The sequence below is a fragment of the Lissotriton helveticus genome, chromosome 7 (assembly GCF_964261635.1).
Source record: "Lissotriton helveticus chromosome 7, aLisHel1.1, whole genome shotgun sequence".
In the NCBI taxonomy this organism is placed as follows: Eukaryota; Metazoa; Chordata; class Amphibia; order Caudata; family Salamandridae; genus Lissotriton; species Lissotriton helveticus.
This window is the reverse complement of record NC_136068.1, coordinates 1919075729-1919097231: the sequence shown is the minus strand read 5'-3', so window position 1 is coordinate 1919097231 and position 21503 is coordinate 1919075729. Positions and strand designations below refer to the sequence as shown.

The 21503-nt window shown below is 47.8% G+C and overlaps 1 protein-coding gene across 1 annotated transcript in view; it reads left to right on the top strand.

The window, feature by feature from the left end:
* PRODH (proline dehydrogenase 1) overlaps window positions 1–21503 on the top strand; it is a 264432-nt gene that overhangs the window by 231789 nt on the left and 11140 nt on the right. Inside the window, exon 12 of the mRNA XM_078655684.1 lies at window positions 2247–2345. Within this exon, the coding sequence (XP_078511810.1) occupies window positions 2247–2345 (99 nt within the window). The remainder of the gene's footprint in view (window positions 1–2246; window positions 2346–21503) is intronic.

Here is a 21503-nt window from a genome sequence, read left to right as displayed (position 1 = left end):
TTCACTACACTACTTGGCATGGTTCGCCTCATTTACGTGTTTCTACATCTGAACCCTTGGGTTCCATTTTGGATACGGCATTCATTTTGTTTCTTGCCCTCACGTAGTCAGTGAACAGGCAAGTGTCCGCATCGTGACCTGTTAGTTCCCAAGCCATACGGAAGACGCATATTCCTTTCATGCGTCTTTATGACCGGAGGAATGACACTGCAGAGGCAAATGGCTCAGCTTGAGGGTAATCTTGTCGTACCGGCCTATTGTTTCAGCCATGCACGTGCTGAGATCAAGCTCTTTGATCCTATGATCATGTTTCCAATATTACCCCCACACTCTTTCTTTGGGTGTGCCTGACTTCCTAGCAGCTGTTCTTGTCTCTTTTCTCTTGCTTATTTACAACTCAAGTGGAATGTACCTAATGGTGGGAAGATGTGCTTTTACAGTTGGAACTGGTGATGTTAATGTAATTATGTTCCGGGGTTCTGAATACATGAAAGCGATCCTTTTGAATTTTACTGTGGGAACTGAGCTGTAACCTTTTGCTTACATATTGTGCAATGACAAGATCTTGTATAAAAGAGAGCAACACACAAATGCAATTGGAAGCAGACTCTTGGAACCTACACTCTGTTGTACTTCCCATGACTTTTGCATCCCTGCAGTAATAAACGCTGATCTTTGACGCCAAAGGAAGTCTCCCGTGTCTCTGTCTTTAGTGCGCCAGAACAGGTATCCCACGAAGGTTTAAGGTGTTGTTCCCTGGCACCGCTGGGCCTTAAATAGTCCAGTCCTTCACTATCCTGCAGAAAGAACACTACCAAAGGTAAGTAACTTGTTCTTTAATGCCGTGTCACTGTAACCAAGTCAGACCTTCTGTGTCAAGCATAAGCTTTGCCACAAGGCATACAGTGCAATACAAACATTTCAAGATGAAGCATAAAACCTCTACCCAGTCAAATGCTGTACTCCAGGAAGTCAACATGTGGGCGGAGCCAAAGCCCCACTCTGAGTGGAGCTTCTTAAGACTGCTGATCAGCAAAACATTTGTGATGATCACATATCTTCTGGTGACAACTGTGCTGTAAAGTCAACTTTTTAGTATTTTCCTAAATGTAGCAGAGAAATTATTTCCTCCCCGCAGCTCAAAATATGGCTCCACAGGCCAAGTGACCAGCACTGATAATCTGCAGTCCCCTCTGACCAGATGATCTGGAAGCGTCAAGATACGACTCGAGTTCAAAAGATTATTGTGGCTTTGTGGATGGATCTTACAAACCTAACACTTGAAAGGAGAACTATGCGAGCATCTGTCACCCTTGCCACGACCAGTGACCAGCAGTCCGTGCTCAGCGTGTGTAGGGAGGGAGGCTGTATCTCGTTTTTTGAAGGTCTCAAATTACCTGAGCATCACCATTTTGGATAGTCTAGAAGTTCTCTAGAAACGGTGTATCCAGAATCAAGTGTTCAATTGCATAGGACCGAAGAGTATTAAATGCGCATTGGAGGAGAGGAGGTGGAGAGCTAGGCATAGTTGACATAATGTAAACCAGCCTTCACAACTGCGGAGATATGTATGCCAGTGCTCCCATCTACATCCAAGGAAGCTCCAAAGATTAATGGTACTGCATATTTGATTGGGACTTCGAAACAGTCTGGTCAACTGGGGTGACGAGCAAAGGAGGAAACAGGGTGCTTAGGAACTAACAATTACTACCATTCCCCTTGATTCAGCTTGAAATATGTGTTCCTAGTATGTGTGCTATCTTGGACAGACTTGAATTTAATTCGGAAAAAGAGGCCTCAGGATCTTACTTACGCAGGAGTCCGATCAGGATGTAAACTGTCATTAGCGTGTGAATGAACTTAAGTACTTTGTCATGAATCGAGTGCAAAAGGGCTGACCATTAATGTTAAATTGTAGGGAGAAAGATGTGTCCCTTGAAGGACACTGGGATCAATATCTTATGGTGAAAAAAGAGATTCCAAGCTTCCCACTTTGGTCAAAGAGGTGTGGAATATTGGGGTACAGTGAGAGACAGTCTAGGATGATAGGGCGCACCTTAACTCGCAGTGGATCCAACTTCAAATAGCAGATTTCTCCGTGCGAATTGGCCTTTCAAGGTAAGTAACATTTCCTTTAACGATTGTACATCATCAATCCTGTATCTGCAGCGCTATCAACTGAAACCTGTTCCAAACTTATATCACTGGAATCTTGTCTTTACACCTCTCTCCCACCCCCCACACAGGTGCCTTGACTACATTTTGGAGGAGATTAAACTACGCCACAAAGCCAATGTGATGGTAGCCTCGCATAATGAAGACACTGTGAAGTTCACACTCCGAAGGTAAGCGTTTGCTGTCATCATCCTGGTATTGAGGATAGGCAGGGGTAGTTGTTCGCGGTAGTGTCCTCCCTAGTGCAATGTGTATGATTTTGTTCATTCCAGAGGTCCAAAATGGGACGAACCCTAACACATTGAGACAAAGGATTGACTTTGACAGACCGAACTGGAATTCAAATCTTCCAATTTAATAGTTTCACTAATGGGTTAAAAATATCCGGATTGATCACAAGTTTTGGTGCTTTTGATTCAGTTTAATATTGTTCATCCAGAACAGTGACGTAAACAAAAAGACAGCCAACACCGGTTTGGGAAAAAGTTGGGCGGTAAGGTTAGTGGCGGCCAGCATACCTCGCGGGGATGGGGGGCAGGGGCGGGGATAGGGATTGGAATAATAATAAAAAAAAAAAAACTAAGGTCGGGTCCCGCATCTTTACTGCTCCTGCTCTCCTGCCTCCATCTCTGACAGGAAGTTGGCAGCCAGGCTCCCTCCCCTAAGCCAATCACATTGCTGAGTGCCATGACACGGTGCTCAGCCAGGGGCTGTAGGGGTGGGCATGAACTCCATGCAGGCTGTAATGCAGCCTGCATTGAGCAGGGTAAAGTGCGCATGACTGGTTTGGGTGGCCCTAGAGGGCTGACCAAACAGTCATTGCTCACTTAGGAGTGGCAAACCACTCCTCCACTGCCCCAAGAGCAGAGCAGCCCTGTCCACCTGCAAAGCAGCAGGAAGGAGCCTAAAATGATAATAACGCAAAGTTATTATCATTTTGTTTCTGCTTCCCACTGCTTAAAAGCAGTGGGGTGATGCTCTGCCATAGCCCCTGGGTAAGGTAGACGATAAATCACTTAATAGGTCAATAATTATTGTGGGTCCTAATAATTTATCAAATTAATGACCTGTCCTAATAATTGATCTTTATAAGTGATCAACTACCTTACTGACAAACCTTTTACGCCTAGAGAAAACCCCAGGTCTCGCGCCGAAAGGGGCCCAAAACGGTGTTGATTATTTTTGTTTACATCACTGTTCTGGATGAACCGTATTAAATGGAATCAAAAGCCTCAAAACGTGTGATTAATCCGGAAGTTCTGTCCCATTGGAGAACACTATTAAATTGGAAGATTTAGTTTCCAGCTCTGTCTCACATCCAAGTCAGTCATTCTGGTATTGTCTCTTTGTGCATAATATCCTATGTGGATAAGCCAGTGTAGCCCTAGCGATGGTTGAACCTGAGATCTGAAGCCCGCAAAGACGTCTCTACAGTAAATGGTTAATCTACTGCTCTGTCACCCAGAGACGGTGCTAGAGAGACTGTCCTACCCCCTGCCATCAACTGTTTTTATTCCCTCCTTAAAGTTTGGTTTAATATCCTAAGGTTGACATGTCTGCATAAGGTGTTTGGTATTCTGCCTTTATGACTAGCTCAAAATGATTTCCTAATATTACACCCTGAGCTAGTGGCAGAGGTAACCGGTATGTTGGTGGTCTCTGCATCAATCAGAAACAGTCTATGAGGTTTAATATTCATCTTACATGTGGATTTCCTTAAACAATCTATGCATTGTATGCATGTTCCAACTTCTTGAGTATATTAGATCTTCCAAAATGGGTCTCCCTTGTAAAATATAAATAGTTTTTTGTCTCCAGCATTGGATCTTTCATAGTCCCATGTTTTAATTATTTCCAGTCGTCCGGCTGGGAACTGCCAATAAACAATGTTAACAGAGCAGTGTACATTTACACTCAATAACATTGAACTTTACATTTCCCATTTACATCATAGTCACTTTATTATATTTAACCTGAACACGCCCTACCCCTGTGAGGTTTAACTGCCAGGTTCTCCTGCTGTTAAGTGTTGCTCCTTTTAAATGAAACTTCTTGATGAGGGGAGGCTCGAGGGTTGCGTTTGAGTCTTTGAAAGATACCAATGCTGGGGAACCATAGTTACAGGGGACTTCTTTGCTTCTCCAGCATTACAACATTCGTAGATTCATGTGCTCGAATTACAATTACCAAATCATTACTTTAAAATCGGGGAAGGTGGGTATGAGGCTTATCTTAAGTAATACTGTATTGTTTTCGATTGCGTATGTCCCTTCTCCACGCATCTTATTTAATACAAAAACTCTTTTCGATCGGGAACCTTGTGGAAGCCCATTCGGCCTACCCTCATCGCTCCGCCTCGCGGTCGGTAGAACCGTTCCCGCGCACCGATTCCCATGAAGTGTGCAACCTGTTTTTATCTCTAGCACAACAAACAAGACTGCGATTCATGTAAATCTTTCCGCTCGAAGGAAGCGCTCCGCAACAGTCTGGCTCGACATCGTGACATGCAGAGCCGAAACGTTTTGGTCCTTTTCGGAGAGGATTCCGAACAGGAAACAGTCGATTCGATGCCATAGGAGCCAAGGAAGAAAAAGAAGAGCATAGCTCCGTCTTAGAGTCCGGCTCCGATGTGGACGAAGACATCCGCAAGGTCAGCGTATCGTGAGTACCGATCCTCCCTTGCCCCAAAGATCAACTGAGCTGAAGAAAAAAGGCTCCAGTCCCTCCTCTGCCTTCAGGCCATGGTCGGCACCCAGAACATGTTTCCAACGCCCTGCCTTCGGGCTCTGCACCAAAAATACGTCCAAGCCTTCCGGCTCAGGATAGAGTCGTCTACACTCTGCACCGAGCGAAACCTTTGGGGTCGAAGCCAAAACTCATCTCCGGCCCACCTCCTTTGATGCCGAAATCATCTTCGGAACCTAAATCCTCGGCTCCCAAGACACCGGGACCGAAAACTTCAGCGACGAAACCTTAGGGTGCTCTGATACCATTGAAGGAGCCCTGTTTTGATGTCCCGCCTCCAAAACTGGACCCGAAACAAAGGGAAATGTACATCAATCCAAAAACTGGACATATTGCGACTAAATTGCCACTTAAACGCAAAGTTAACTCATAGGAAAGCTATCACATTCCTTTAAAGAGGAAACACATGGGTATAAACTATTCTCCTCCTCCATCACCTAGTCAGAAGGCAGTGGAGCGGCTAGCGCTTACTCTGTTACCCAGTATACGTACTGCCAGAATCTATCTGTTGCTTTTAAATCGTGATAACTGTGTGTTTGCTTGAAGCTTCGTTTTTTAACCTTGCTTTTTAAACAATTGATTGAAGAATTGTTTTGCTTAGAACCACTTGCACAATTGACTGCGAATTTTGCACTATCACCTACCTGACACCCCATCCCTGGTCCGCTGCGGGAAGTCCCGTTTGAAGTGGAGGGAGACACGGGTCGTCTAGAATAGCCACATCGCCGCCATCTTAGGAGTGGTGGGAGTGCAGGGACGCGCTCTAGCACTCTCTGGGATACGAGCCTACATAGCCCTATGCTCTACCGGAAGCGCAGCGGGCGCTCCAAAGGCAAGCTCATTTTCCCAAAAAACAATACTCAAGGTCTGAGCTGCTCAGGTTGGATCAAAATGTTTGTGATCATCCGGTAAGGGCACTGTGAGAAGTTGGCCTGATATGTAGTGCTCACTATTCTAGTGATCACTGTGTATCATTCCAAACGACCCTTATTGATGATTGGTTGTAAGTCAACTTTATGAGACCAGCTACCCTAGTAGCGTGGACAAGAGCAGTCTTTAGGCTAAACTCTAGAGGGCGTGTTAAGCCAGCTGTTTAACCATCACATATACCCCTTGAACACCAAGTGAAAGGACACCACACAAGTTGTTATAAAAATATAGGATATTTATTAATAACAAGTCTACCCTGATCTCTTTATGAGTCAGGGAGCTAAGCACAATACAAAACTCTTACAAAAATACTTTAAGTTGCACGATATACACAAATGCCCGAGGGGCACGAAAAACCATATACACAAAAAGTGGAATGCGAAATACTAGCAGGTAAGTAACAAGATCCAGAGGCTTCAGGATCGCTAGGACTACACTACTGAACCCTAAGGTTAGGAGCAGGAGGCCTAGGGAGATCGGGTGCAGAGTGTGCACTCTCACGCGGGATGCGGGACAAAGTCTATGGATGCTAGATTTCGTAAAGTTAGTGTTATCGGACGAATCCGACTAGGTAGGCTGAAAACGAAAAAGGATCTGGACACTTAGATAGTGAACCTACGTTGGAGCACCGAAATGCTCACGTTACCTAAGCCCAGGGGCTGCGGCTGCATAGGGTTCAAAAGACATCGGGAATCCTCGTTACAGTCTATGGAGCCTGAAAGAAGAGGTTGCTGGCAGGCGACCAGTGATGAAGTTCGATGGGATCCAAGCCTGGATCGGAGTTGAAGATGACCTGAAAGCAGAGGGGACTCAGTTCTTGATCACGAGCCAGTGATCAGATGGGCACCAGGATGGCACCGGATGAAGTCACCTCGACCAGGTGAGTGGGCGACGCTGGGCTCTGCAGTCTCTCGGACCAGGAGGCGTTGTCGGCGACCAGGATGGAGGTGCGAGCTGTCCCACGAAGGTGTCTGCTGTCGGTGCTGCTGAAACCAGGATTGGAGCAACAAGCCTTGGCAAAGTCAAGCCCACGCGGTGGACTCAAGATGGCGTCTGGAGTGGACCAGGAGGGTCCGGGGTGCTCCTCTGTTGGAGGGGAGCAAGGGCCAGTCTGGAGCAACCAGACCAGCGATGGAAGTGTCGTGGTTCGTCGTCAGTAGGGCCACAAGCCAGCAGGCAAGTAGCCGGACAACGCGGTGAGCAGCAAAGAGCAGAAGGGCCCCACGCAGATCTCGTGGATGCTGGAGGGCTGGACTTCGGTGCTGGAGCTGCTCTGGGTTAGGGCTTCTCAAACCCCAGTGCACTTACTCGAGGGTCTCTCGGGAGTCGTGCTGGTGAAGCGTCGTGCAGGTCTTGAAGATGGCCGGTCCCACGGGTCTCGTCACACCCACGAATCTCAGCTGGGCTGGATGATGTAGGTAGAGGTCAGAGATGGCGGGAAGACCGGGTCTCGTCGAGCTGGGCAGTCTTGATCCGGAGAATGGACGTGCAGCAAACCGCAAGAGCTTCGATGGTGCCTGCTGGTGCAGGGTGGCTACTCCTTAGCCACAAGGGAGAGTCTTCAGAGAAACTCAAGAGTTCCTTTCGTGGAAAGTAGTCAAGATTCAGAATTATCTAATTTGGGAAGGGGGCCTGCTCCTACCTTTATTCTAAGAAAAGGGGCTGGCACACGACTAGGTCCTGCCCTATGGGTGGGACCAGGAGGGGGGTGGTTACACCCCTCTCCTTTGTCCGGTCTCTCCCCAGCTCAGGGGCTGGGGTGCCCCAGGAACTGGTTTGAGCCGGCATATGCACAGTGAGCACCGGGGTGCCACTTGCAGTCACCTTCCTTTCAGCCCTGCCTACCTGGGATACACAAAATCCTGTCTGGGATGGTGCTAGCACCGCCCCTGACAGGAAACCCTTTGTCCAGGCCTCCGTTGCTGGAAGGACTCCCAGCAGCAGGAGGGCAGACTTGTGTCTCGGTGGCAGCATCCATTTTGTGGAGCTGAGGCTGTGTCTGACTTTAACCGGGGTTCACAGTTACATACATGTCGTGTCCCTCTAGAAGGGTGGAATGCTAACCCCGTCGCCAGAATTGGCGAGCGGTTAGTATTCCAATTCGTATGACACCTTACTCGACATGTTTTGATAATGCTATGCCAAAGTTAGCATTTAACCGCGAGGATTATAATGCACTTAAGAGTATATGGTATAGCGTTATCATGGAACAGCTATTAGGACTTGGTTCCGCAAGCTGCAAACGGGCTCAGCTCATGCCAGAGCACCATCTCACATAGTTCCAAGCACTCTGCCTTCAGGATTGTTAAGGCCTGCCATAGGAGTGACTGATAGGAATATATGTGTCCATTTTTAGGGTTAGATATAGGTATACTATATCTAAAGCAAAGGGTGATTACACCACCTTGCCCCAGCTGTCGTGCAGCCAGTTGTGTCTGTTTGGGTGGCCAGCCAGGGGTGGCATAATACATGCTTCAGCCCCTGGTAGGCCCTGGGTACACCTATGCCCTGGATACCTAAGGTATACTGTACAGGGACTGATAAGGTGGCCCAGTACCAATTGGTAAAATGCACCTAAGGTACATGGTTGTAATTTAGAGAGAGAACAGCTAGGCTGTGGGTCTGATTAGCAGGCCCACAGCCAGGGAAAGTTGTAAATCAGTGAAGCAAAAAGCAAAAATCTGGGGTGGCCATGGGATTGCAGACCCCACTCTCCTACAGGCACACCCTGTAGATATATCCATGTCCTCTAGCTGTGTCTCTTGTGGTTTTCAGACCCTTATTAATCCTCCCCCCACCCCACACAAATCGCTAGACCCGCTTTTGGCTATAAATGAGTGCACCACTTAAATAATCCTCAGCGGACAAACAACAACCATAAGCATGTGTCGGAGCGTCTAACCAGCAGGAAAAGAATCCTGAAATGTATTCTGCTGAATGCTAGAATAAATGTCTAAGCATAAACACGAAATTGAAGCATTGATTACTGACCACGGTGCTGACTTAATGTTCCTTACAGAGACTTGGGCATCTGATGCCTCAGGCCCGGACTGGAATGTTGCAGTTCCTGAAGACTACTCTGTACAACACGTAAATAGATCAGGAGCAGTGGGTGGTGGAATTGGGATAATCTACAAATCCCATCTAGAAGTATTCGCTCTCCCGCAATTGGACCTGGAGGCCGAAGCCATGAGCTTTAAAATTAAAGACAACAATTGTTTGATATTCTCGGGCCTACTGGTGTGTCGCCCCCCCCCCCCCGGTCCTAGAGCCCCTTTTACTAGAGCACTACACACCTACCTAGAAACTACCTCAGACTCAACTACCTACACAATTTTGGGTGACTTTAATTTTCACCTTGAAGCAAATAACGACTCTGATTCAACCACATTCATTGATAATTTTCTTAGCTTTGGCATGAATCAATTAATCTTGAATTCCACGCACTCAGCAGGACATACCATTGATGGGATCTTTACAAATAATGACCATATTAAAATCTTCTGATAGATACATCTGCCGTGTGGATTCCTCACCTTGTGAATATCCCCTTGCGTCAGCAACATTCGGAAATTCTTTTCGTAGCTTTGCGCCGACGTGGACTTGGACGTCATAGAGGCACGGCACCGCTCGAGACTCCGCTGACGTCACCGATGCCTATAATAGGCCCACGCCGGCGTGATGACATCAGTTCCCTTTTTTCCGCGTCTTCGACGCTAACGGTTTTCTGGGATCGTACTGTAGCTTCATAGTAACTTAGTTACTCTTTTTCTGTTATTGTTTCTATTTTCTTCGAGATGTCGTCGAAGCAGACTGGTTTTAAGGCTTGTGGAGAATGTGGCAAGACAATGTCTATTACCGACCCACATGAATGCTGCGTTTGGTGCCTGAGTTCCGACCATGACGTCGAGGATTGCCCTTGTTGTAGGAAAATGACCCCAAAGGCCCTTCGAGAAAGGGAGACTAAACTCCTCGTGGCAAAATTGAAGAATAAGAAGGCTAAAAAGACTTCGAAGTCTCGATCTCGTAGGTCGAGGTCGAGGTCGCACTCGGAGTCATCTTCTACTCATGTCTCAAGGTCTTCGAGGAAAAAACACAAGAAGAGGAGCCATGAGTCTCATCACTCAGGAAAGGACTCTGGTTCGAGACCTAAGTCACAGGTCAGACTTCTTAATAAGGAAGCGGAGATTTCGCCGTCGGGTGATCATGACTCTGTTGGTGAGGCTTCGTATCCGAATTCGCCTGGGTCTCCGAAGCAGATTCATTCTCCGGATCCGTCCAATCCTTCTGGTCAGGAGGATGAAGGTGAGGAGCAAGGGGCTGGTGAGGTCGAGGTTCTGATACCTGCGGGTTCGTCGACCCCGGTTCCGGGACTCGAAGAGGTCGACGTCGTATCGACTCCGCCTCCTCGAGAACAGCCCGGAGGACCGTATCCAGATTTTCCGGCTCCAGGTCAGGATCCATCTCAATTCCTGAACGCCATGTTTGGGGTTTATTCCAGGGCAATGTTCCCGTCTGGTGCACCTGTTGGTCCCACGGGTCCTATGGCTTTCAACTTGGGTGTTCCCCAGGCTTATGCCCCTGCGCCTTACATGCCTTCTATGCCGGCTATACCACCGCATTGGCATTTTCCAACACCTCCTGTGTCGTCGACACCGAAGCGTACAACGCCGACTCCGTCGATTCCATCGACGCTGGTGCCTACGACTCCGAAGCAGGATTCTGTTCGACCTCGGGTGAAACGACCTCATCCGACTTCGGGTTTGACGCCGGCCCTGACCCCGTCGGAGTCGATTCCGGATCCTTCGACTTCTATCGTGAAGGAAAGGTCACGGAGAGAAGCCCAGAGACTTCTGGAGGAAGAACAGTATCGGTATGCAGATATTGAGGAAGGAGAGTTACAGGAGTCTGAAGATCCTTTTGAGGACCTGGGTGAGGCCAGTGGGCTTGAACTGTCTCCTGAGTGGGATTTGGCTTCAGTGTCAAATGTACCTTCGAAAGATGTGGTTCCTTATCACACTGTTATTAAAAAAGCAGCGAGTTTATTGAGCATTACTCTGCCCACTGCTGATTATGAGCCAAATATTTTAACTGTGGTTCTTCATTCACCCTCCTCTATTATTGAACCTATGTTACCCTTCAATGATGCATTAGCTGAGCCCATCTATGAGGTTTGGAAGAAGCCTTTGTCTGCTCCTGCAGTTTCTAGGACAGTGGCGAGGAGGTACAGGGTTGCTCCAGGGGACCCTGAATTTTTGTCAACACACCCCCTGCCTGAGAGTTTAGTTGTGCAGGCTGCCTGCTCGAAGAGGTCTGCTGGTGCTTTTCCGCAGGTTCCTGGGGATAAAGAATCCAGAAAGCAGGATCAAACTGCCAAGAAGGTCTTCTCCTCAGCCAGTATGGCGCTTAAATCAACCAACGCAACTTGTCTGATGGGGAGGTATATCCATGCCTTGATGGATTCTGTCAAGCAGTTGGTTCCGAAAATCCCTGAGGAGGAGAGAAAGGATTTTCAGGAGGTGATATCAGACACTCAGGCGGCTGCGAGGCAGGTGATTCAGAGTGGTCTAGACACTGCTGATTCGGTGGCGAGAGTCATGGGCTCTTCTGTGGCCACTAGGAGGGCTGCATGGCTTAAAACATCGGAGTTCTCTACGGACGTTCAGTCTGTTTTGATGGACTTGCCTTTTGATGGCTCAGGATTGTTTGGCAAGAAGGCGGATACTGCCTTGGAACGTTTTAAGGACAGTAGAGCCACTGCGAAATCTTTGGGCCTTCAGTCCAGGGGTACTACTGGAAGGCGCTTCAGAGGGTTTGGCAGATCTTCCTTTCGTTCTTACAGACCGTCTCAGCAACAGCCACAACAACAGCAAAATACGCTGTACAAATCGTACAGAGGCAGGCAAAAATCCCGCCCTAGAGGTAGTCAAGCTTCCTCCTCTTCCTCCTCCCCTTCCCAGCCCCCTGCCAACGCAGCAAAGCAGCCCTAGATCCGCCATTCCGGATCATGTGGTCCCAGTGGGGGGTCGGCTTACACATTTTCTACAAGATTGGGAATTAATAACATCGGATCTTTGATTTCCTAATCTTGTAGAGAATGGGTATGCTCTTCCTTTCCAGGAGTTCCCTCCCAATTACCCTCCTTGCCAAGGTTATTGTTCGGAGGACCACCTGCTTCTCCTGCAGGAAGAAGTCCTGGCACTGTTTCAAAAAGGTGCGATAGAGGTGGTTCCAGAGCAGGAAAGGGGTCAGGGGTGCTACTCCCGGTATTTCCTGATCCCCAAAAAGGATGGCAGACTTCGGCCAATTCTGGATCTCAGGATCTTGAACCTTTACCTGAAACAGGAAAAGTTCAAGATGCTCACTCTTGCACAGGTTCTTTAAGTGCTGCTGGAAGAAGACTGGATGGTGTCGATCGACTTGCAGGATGCGTATTTTCATATTCCCATCTTGAAGTCGCACAGAAAGTATCTCCGTTTTACGGTTGGGTCGCAACACTACCAGTTTGTGGTCCTTCCGTTTGGTCTTACTACTGCACCTCGAGTTTTCACCAAGGTGATGGCAGTGGTGGCAGCTCATCTCAGGAGAACGGGGATACATGTGTTTCCGTATCTAGACGACTGGCTGATCAAAGCGGAGTCGCCAGAGAAGGTGCTCCATCATCTGCAAGAGACAACTCAGTTGTTGCACAGGTTGGGTTTTTCGATAAATGTGCCCAAGTCTCACCTGGTGCCCTCACAGCGCAACCTGTTCATAGGTGCGGTACTGGACACTACTGTGTGTTGTGCATTCCCTCCTCCTCAAAGGATTCGCGACATTCAGGAAATGATTCCTTTGTTCTACAATGGAACGGTCGTTCCAGTCCTGAAGGTTCTTCGCCTGCTCGGTCTGATGGCTTCTTGCATTCTGTTGGTCAACCATGCACGCTGGCACATGAGGGCACTCCAGTGGTGCCTCCGCAGGCAGTGGTATCAGCACAACGGAGATCTCAGGGAGTCAGTGAAGATCTCCAGAGAAGCTGCAGCGGATCTGTCTTGGTGGAGCGTGGAAGGCAATCTGTCACAAGGAAAGCCTTTTCAACTTCCTCCATCGGTGGCCACAGTGATATCGGATGCATCCTCTCTCGGGAGGGGTGCTCATCTGGGAGACCTGGAGGTCAAGGGTCTTTGGTCTCCAGAGGAAAGGTTGCTTCACATCAACCTTCTAGAGTTGCGGGCGATACGTCTGGCGCTCAAGGCCTTCCTCCCTTCCCTTCGCGGTCAGTCGGTTCAGGTCCTGACGGACAACACGACCGCGATGTGGTACATCAACAAGCAGGGAGGAGTGGGGTCGCAGTGTCTCTGCAGAGAGGCTCTGCGTCTCTGGTCCTGGGTTCAGGACCATCAGATTTGTCTGATGGCAAATCATCTGGCCGGAGTTCAGAACGTTCGTGCAGACAGTCTCAGTTGGCAGTTCTCTGCCGACCACGAGTGGAGGCTTCACCCGGAGGTTGTTCATGACATCTTTCAGATGTGGGGGACTCCTCGGGTGGACCTGAATGCTCACTGCCTGTCATTCTGCAGTCTCCAGTATCCGATGCAAGGAGCCTTGGGGGGACGCGTTTCAGTTGAGTTGGGACTCGCAACTCCTTTACGCGTTTCCTCCCATACCTTTGATTCCTCTGGTTCTGAGGAAGATTCGCCAAGACCGGGCCCAAGTTATATTGATCGCCCCGGATTGGCCAAGAATGGTGTGGTACTCCGACCTTCTCCACCTCTCCTCTCACCCGCCGCTCCGTCTCCCTCACAGGGAAGATCTCCTCTCCCAGATGGAGGGGCAGGTTCTACACCCCCACCTCCAGACCTTACACCTTCATGCCTGGAGATTGACCGGGGCAACCCGAGTTCTTTTTCTCTCCCGCCTGATGTAGTGGATGTCATTTTGTCTGCCAGGCGTGACTCCACTAAGTCCATCTATTCTTATAGGTGGGCGAAATGTGTTACTTGATGTAGGGAGAAGTCTATAGACCCTTTGAGGGCCCATTTATCTGATGTTCTCCAGTTTGCCCTTTCTCTGGCACAGCAGGGTCTTGCTGTTGCCACGGTGAAGGGTTATCTTTCTGCGCTGTCGGCTTTTATCTGTTTGCCTGACCAGCCCTCTCTTTTTATATCTCCTATAGTTTTAAGGTTTTTGAAGGGCCTTACAAATAAGTTCCCTCCTACTCCTTTTATTGTGCCTCAGTGGGACTTAAATCTTGTATTGACTTTTTTGATGGGTGCTCCCTTTGAGCCTCTTCACAAATGTCCTATGAGGCTTCTGACTTTCAAAACGGTTTTCCTCGTTGCTATAACCTCAGCAAGGAGGGTAAGTGAGCTTCAAGCTCTTAGTCACAAGCCCCCTTTCTTGACCATTCATGCTGATTGAATGGTTCTTAGGACCAGGGCTGCTTTTCTGCCTAAGGTGGTGACTCCTTTCCACCTTGGTCAATCCATTACCCTTAATACCTTTTATCCTCCCCCCTCACCCTTCCAAGGAGGAGGAGAGGTTGCACCGTCTGGACCCCAAGAGGGCGGTGTCTTTTTACTTGGACAGAACTAAAGACTGTCGATTGGATGATCAGCTCTTTATTGGCTTTGCTGGCTGCAAGAGAGGAAGAGCGGTCTGTAAGAGGACTTTGTCAAGATGGATCGTCCTCTGCATTAAGATCTGCTACTCTTTGGCCGGTAAGGAACCACCAGAGGGTATAAGGGCTCATTCTACTAGAGCCAAGTCTTCGACCTCCGCATTGGCTAGAGGTGTGCCTGTACAGGATATTTGTAGAGCGGCAACTTGGTCTTCCCTCCACACATTCGCGAAGCATTACTGCTTGGATTCCGAAGTGAGGAGGGACGGTCACTTTGCACGTTCTGTCCTTCAGGATTTCCTGGTTTAGAAGAGTGGACGCCCTCCTCCGGGAGTGGGGACTGCTGTGGGACTCTATTCACCTGCACAGACTCTTTTCCAGTGCATAGTGAACTTTAGCTTTACCTTCCAGGGAGCCCTTGTCGAGCCGCCGGCACCGCTACCTTCACCGCTGCTCCCGCTGCCTGTCACCTCCCCCCGCCGCAGCTTCCCTCCACCTGTGCTGCCGTAGTGTGGGGGAGTGTGTGACTACAACTCCCAGCGGCCTCCGCGACCGGAAGTCGCGTCGAGGGGAGCGCGCCAGGAGGCGCTTAAAAACGACCATCACCTGCTGAGGAGCGGGTCCCTGCACAGACTCTTTTCCAGTGCATAGTGAACTTTAGCTTTACCTTCCAGGGAGCCCTTGTCGAGCCGCCGGCACTGCTGCCTTCACCGCTGCTCCCGCTGCCTGTCACCTCCCCCTGCCGCAGCCTCCCTCCACCTGTGCTGCCGTAGTGTGGGGGAGTGTGTGACTACAACTCCCAGCGGCCTCCGCGACCGGAAGTCGCATCGAGGCGGAGCGCGCCAGGAGGCGCTTAAAAACAACCATCATCTCCCGCGTCGCGGGAGCGCGCCGGGCTAAGCCCGGGCAAAGGGCGGGCCCTCAATGGCCGGAAGAGTCAGGGACAGGGCCTGGAACGCTGCCCAAATCACTACCTGTGAGTTTTTACCACATACACCTATCACTATATTTATAGGAAAGCCAACCTGTGCGACAGTATTGTACGGTAAAACTCAGGGGTCACCGGTGTTACAACCTTCCAATATGTCGAAGTCAAAAACTACCCAAGCTATTAACACTCTTGACAATTACATGGTCCAGGTTGTTTAAAAAATAAACAGTGATAGGAGATCCTCACTGGGGTTGAGCGCTTCCCCAGCACTGCTATCACCTGATAATACGCCTCCAGACATACCTGATCTCGATGGTAGCAATGCATCCCCACCGAAAAGTACTGGAGATGATGTAAGGGGAAACTCTGGGGGGGAAGTTACTTTTGGACGAAGATCAATTTAAGAAACTATTAAACGCCCTAGATAACAAAATCAAGACCATAACTAAACCTCTTCTATGCAAAATAGATCACCTCACTGAAGAGGTGAACAGGTTGGGGGGACTTTTGCAAAAATTACTGGAGGAAGCAGCGAAAAATCCTAAGCAGGAAACACTTAGAGTAGAGTCAAAAGAAACGCAGACAGCCCCCAGGACAGAACCCTTGGAAAATACTCCCCTTATTCCTATGCCATCTAATGATACAGGGGGGGGGGAGATCCCAGGGGACTGGGTACTAACACCAGTGATTCTGAAAGGCCAAGGCAATGGGACAGGCTGGTAGACTCAAATACAGAGAAGGGACCAGTAGAATTAATTGTAGAGGCATCCCCCCTAGTACTGGTCCTGGCGAATGTCCCACTCCTAGAATCTGGGCAAGTAGAGAACTCATCCTCTCTAATAAATAAATCATTGCACTGGCTAGCAAGGAACATGGCCTTTTCTCCGGGGGGCATGGACCAGTTGGCACAAGAAGTTGTGAAGGCTAGAAGAGTAGAATGGATCGGGGGTGGTAATAAAAAATTTAGAGGGGATTGTGTGGTGCTACATTTCTCTGATCCTGAAGTGCTACCAAACATTTTAGCAAATATATATCCTCCCCAGCGCAGATCTACAGAGATAGTTCCTCTAACGCTAGATTTTTTCTATGCAAAGAAAGGGACTTTAAATCCCACAGTACTTGGAACAAAATGGAATCCTGTGGTAAGGAAAGGCAAACCCCTTGGTATAAGAAGTAATTGGGGCATGTCGACGGAAAATAGATAACTCTGCCCTTTCTTACCTCAACGAGTGTGACTGACTGAATGGGCAGATGAGTGCAGTCAAGGGAAACCTAGTTGGGATTCAAGAGGGGGAAACTGGTATTGCTAAGAAGCTTATTGTCACTAACTCTAGTAATGGGAGGATATTCTGTCGTACGGGGGTTCATTCTTGTACTATGGGGCACTTGGCTCCCACTCCCCGCATTATTGAAAACAGCAGGGCAACTAGCCCCCCTCCTACTCTGGCCCAACCCCTGCATGCCCAATATGAATCCCCATTGAACGTGAGGGCTAGCCCGTTGAAGGGAGGTCTTAAATTCCTATCCTGGAATCTGGCGGGAATCTTTAACAAACTAGATTCCCCAGAATGGTGTGAATTTATTGACCTCCATGATGTAATTATGTTCCAGGAAACCTGGGCAGTGATCCCTGCCCATCGTCAGGGTATTTTAAATTTCTTTGTCCCTGCGAAAAAGTATCCAAAAGGGCGGCCATCAGGGGGACTAATCATATGGGTACGCCAATCACTACAATGTACCATTAGAGCGAGACCCGTTAATAATTGTGATAACCTGGGCTGACGGCCATGAGACGGCCCTCTACAACATATACGCCAGGGGAACAATAGGCGGTAAAGCTTCAGAGGTGGTAGCAACACTTGATAACGATCTGGAGCATCTACCAACGCATATCACAATCCTAGTGGGGGGAGACTTGAACACTACATTCGAACCACTAGGCCAGGAGGATAATGAAATGTCCCTAGAGGAAGATACTAAATGGGGAGTTCCCTAATTGGATTTACCCGCGGTAAAGAAATGGTCTGAAGTGGCAGTACAAGTAAAGAGTTTGTGTTTGGCCAGGGGGTTGAGGGCAGCAAATGGCCGCACCCCGTCAGATCTTCAGGGTGTTCATACCTTTGACAACACAAGGGCAAGTAGTCGGATAGATTACTTCCTTGTAGATGTCAGAGATTGGCGTAAGATGATAGATATGAGAGTGACACCTAGATTGGAAAGTGACCACAACCCGTTGTGCTTGCTCTTCAAACTGGACCAAGGAGTAATATTGCCAAATCCTGAAAGGGGCGCCATGCCACTAGATATTATTTCAACCAACAACCAATGTCAAATGGGCAACTCTGTTGGACAAGCCAGGGAAAATGCAGGATTTATTGGAGGTTGTTGCAAATGAGGTTAGTAGCTTGCAGGATCATTGTAATGCGCCAAATTTTAATAAATTAATCGAAGAGTCACACCTTAAGTTTTTTTCCAAAATACAGGGGTTCTTTTTAAAAAAAGTTCATCAGGGAAAGGGTGCTTGTCCTCGTAGAAATGAAGGATGGTATGACCATTCTTGTAGAAAGGCACGGCAGAACCTCAGCCTAGCGTTGAGGAGTAAAGGAGTGTTGAAGGCCAGGGACGACTATAGAAAAACTCAAGCTAGGGCAAAAAGGCTGTGGGACGAAAATCAATGGCAAGATCTAAAAAAAAAGCCTGCGCAGCTAAACAGCAAAAAGAGTTTTGGGCTATCTTAAAATGGGGTGGGGGGGGGGGAATTGCTGAATGTCCAAAAAATCATGTGGCCAAGGAAGCATGGGTGGATTTCTTCAGACCGCAATATGCTGATAACTCGCCTCTGGGCTGCCACCCGCTCCCCAAAATGGTATTCACATTGGGGGATGTAAACGTAGCATTGGACGGGGTGACCAGAGGTAGGGCTCCAGGAATTGATGGAATACCAGCAGATGCATTTCTATCCGACCGGGCTAACTGGTGTCAATATTTTGTTTGGCTTGTAAACTCTATCGCTCAAGGAGCCGCAATACCAGTTTCATGGAAGGGCGCGGAGATCATTCCAGTTTTCAAAAAAGGGGACAAGGCCTTACCAAGTAATTATAGACCCATCAGCCTTATTGACTCTGCACAAAAGCTGATGGGTAGAATGATACAAAATAAAATACAAGCCTGGATAGATGATAATGATATCCTCTCCCCGTACCAAGCTGGTTTCTGCCCCCTAACTAGCTCTGTCGACCAGGTATTCCATTTTTTAACCCTTTACTGGAAAAACGTGACCTTGACAAATGGCCCATTATATGCCGTTTTTGTGGATTTAAAGTCTGCATTTGACTTGGTACCTCGTCAAAAACTATGGACTGTTCTTAGTGAGCTTGGAATCAGCCCCGAATTATTGTCATTGTTAGTACGTATGCACGAAAACAACTACGCCAGGATTAGGTGGGGTGCACAGGGGGACGTCACTGATTCTTTCCCCGTGGAGCGTGGGGTGAGACAGGGATGCGTCCTGGCCCCCGCCTTATTCTCCCTTTATATCAACGGCGTAGTAGACCATTTAAAGAAATCACCAACTGATGCCCCTATGCTAGATGGGGAGCGGGTTCCAGTATTAATGTTTGCTGATGACACTTTACTGGTTTCGCGGACCCCTAGCGGATTACAAAAGACAATTGATGCATTAGGAAATTTCTGTCGGATTCGGGGCCTGGAACTAAACACCACAAAGACCAAGTTCATGAACCTGAATCCTGCTAAGCGATTCAAGGGCAAAATAAATTTCAATGGGTCTGTTTTGGAAGAGGTGAATGCTTTCACCTACCTTGGTATTTCCTTGCAAGGTAGTATGAATTTGAAATCACACATTGATTCTGTGGTCTTAAAGTTCCATCAGCTGGCTGGGGCCATAGCACAAAAATATAAATCTTCACTAACAAAACCTATCCAGCCTATTATGGAGATTTATAGTATGAAGGTGCTGGGCGCCTGCCTTTACGGATCAGAGCTATGGGGCTTCGCCAATCTGAGTGTCTTGGCTATTGCAGAGAACAAATTCCTTCGCCGGCTGGTTGGTGTCCCGCAGAGCACTCCATCGATCCCACTCCTATATGATCTAGGGAGGAAAAAGATCGAGGATATGGCTCGATTGCGCCCACTCTTGTATTGGAGGCGCTTAAAGACAACACCTGAACTGGGCCATTATGCATCTGCTCTCATGGACATTATTAGCTCTGACCGGTTCCATAAAATAACTTGGCTTAGAGAAATTAGGAATTTGCTACAAAAACTGCATTTAGATCACTTCTGGACTACTACTGACCCTTCCACCTTTCCATCTAAGGTGTTGTTGAAAAAAATGTATTGGGACATGGTACACCAATCGGTTTTAATTTCCAATCGACTACCTATGTTGACATCCCAGTATTTGGAGACCAAATTAGCCCCAACCTGCGAACAGTACTGGGATCTGATTACAAAACCCTTGGATAGAAAGCTGTATTTCCAGTTCAGAGTTGGTTGCCTACCCCTAAATGTTTTTACTTTAAAATGGTCACCAAGAAATGTTAATACATGTTGCTATTGCAAGGTCCACGTTGAGGATATTCCACACTTTTTGTTTGTATGCCCCTTGTATGCTGCTCCAAGAAGTAGATGGCTAAAACCAGTGTGCAAGAATTTGGGGATAAGAAAATACCTAGAAGCACTGAGAATACTAAGATCAAATTGTGCCCCCAATCTTGCAATTGCCCTAGCCAAATATTTGGGTTGGGCCTGGATCATCCGCACTCGCACTTTAACTGCGATTAATCATGAATGATGAAAAGTTTTTTGTTTTAAGCTAGATTTATCTTTTATGTATTAGACACAGCGACCCAGTATTTTTAAACTGTATAAATACCTTTTAGAGGAAAGAATTCGCCAGCATTCTGTATTTAATGTGTATCTTAAATTGATCTTAACTTAGTATAGTATTTATTTATGTTTAGAATAGGGATAAAATGCTTTTATGACAATGCTGTCGAATAAAGTATTGAAACTTGACAAGGTGAGGAATCCACACGGCAGATGTATCTATCAGAAGAACAAGTTACTTATCTTCGGTAACGCTTTTTCTGGTAGATACAATATCTGCCTGTGGATTCCTCACTGACCCACCCGCCTCCCCGTTGTCCACTCTTCTATGCCAGAGTTTCTATTATGTATTTGTTTATTTCAAATGTTTTGTTGCATTTGCTTCACACTGGGTGTGTTACCTTGATATTTGTACTGCGTATACTGTGTATATGTCTACTGTCATTGGTCCGTCCGTGTGCCTCGAAGGCACGGAAAAAAAGGGCGGAACTGATGTCATCACGCCGGCGTGGGCCTATTATAGGCGTCGGTGACGTCAGCGGAGTCGCGAGTGGTGCCGTGCCTCTATGACGTCCAAGTCCACGTCGGCGCGAAGCTACGAAAAGAATTTCCGAATGTTGCTGACGCAAGGGGATATTCACAAGGTGAGGAATCCACAGGCAGATATTGTATCTACCAGAACAAGCGTTACCGAAGGTAAGTAACTTGTTCATCTCGGTCCAACATGTTCCTTGGTCCGATCACAAGACTATCTTTTTCAGTTTCCAATTAAATAACCTCGTAAATTGTCGTAGAGGTCTTATGCTCCCTGAAAAAATACGCCCCTGGAAGAAGCTTGACCCCCAACCTTTTAGCTAAGACACTTGCTAAGGATCCCCCAGTTTTCGAACCCTGTAACATTGAAAATGGAGCGATCAAATTCCATAATTGGATTAGCCAGGCAGTCGACGAGCTAGTCCCAATGGTAACAAAAAAGCCCAGAAGACGCTCCGCCACTGCACAGTGGTAATCTGCAGAGGTGAAATCAATAAAACTTAAATGCCGGCGACTGGAGCGCATGTGGCGCTCAGATTACAGTCCGCAAAATAAACTAGAATACACCAAAGTCATGCATGAATATAAGTCAGCGATACTCCAGGCCAAATCAGCCTATTTCACAAATAGAATTCAAGAAGCCTCTAACACTTCCAGGGAATTATTTAAAACAATCACCCACCTGGCAAAGAGCCCCCGTGATACTGTCTTTAGTCCCTACCAGAACTTTGTGAT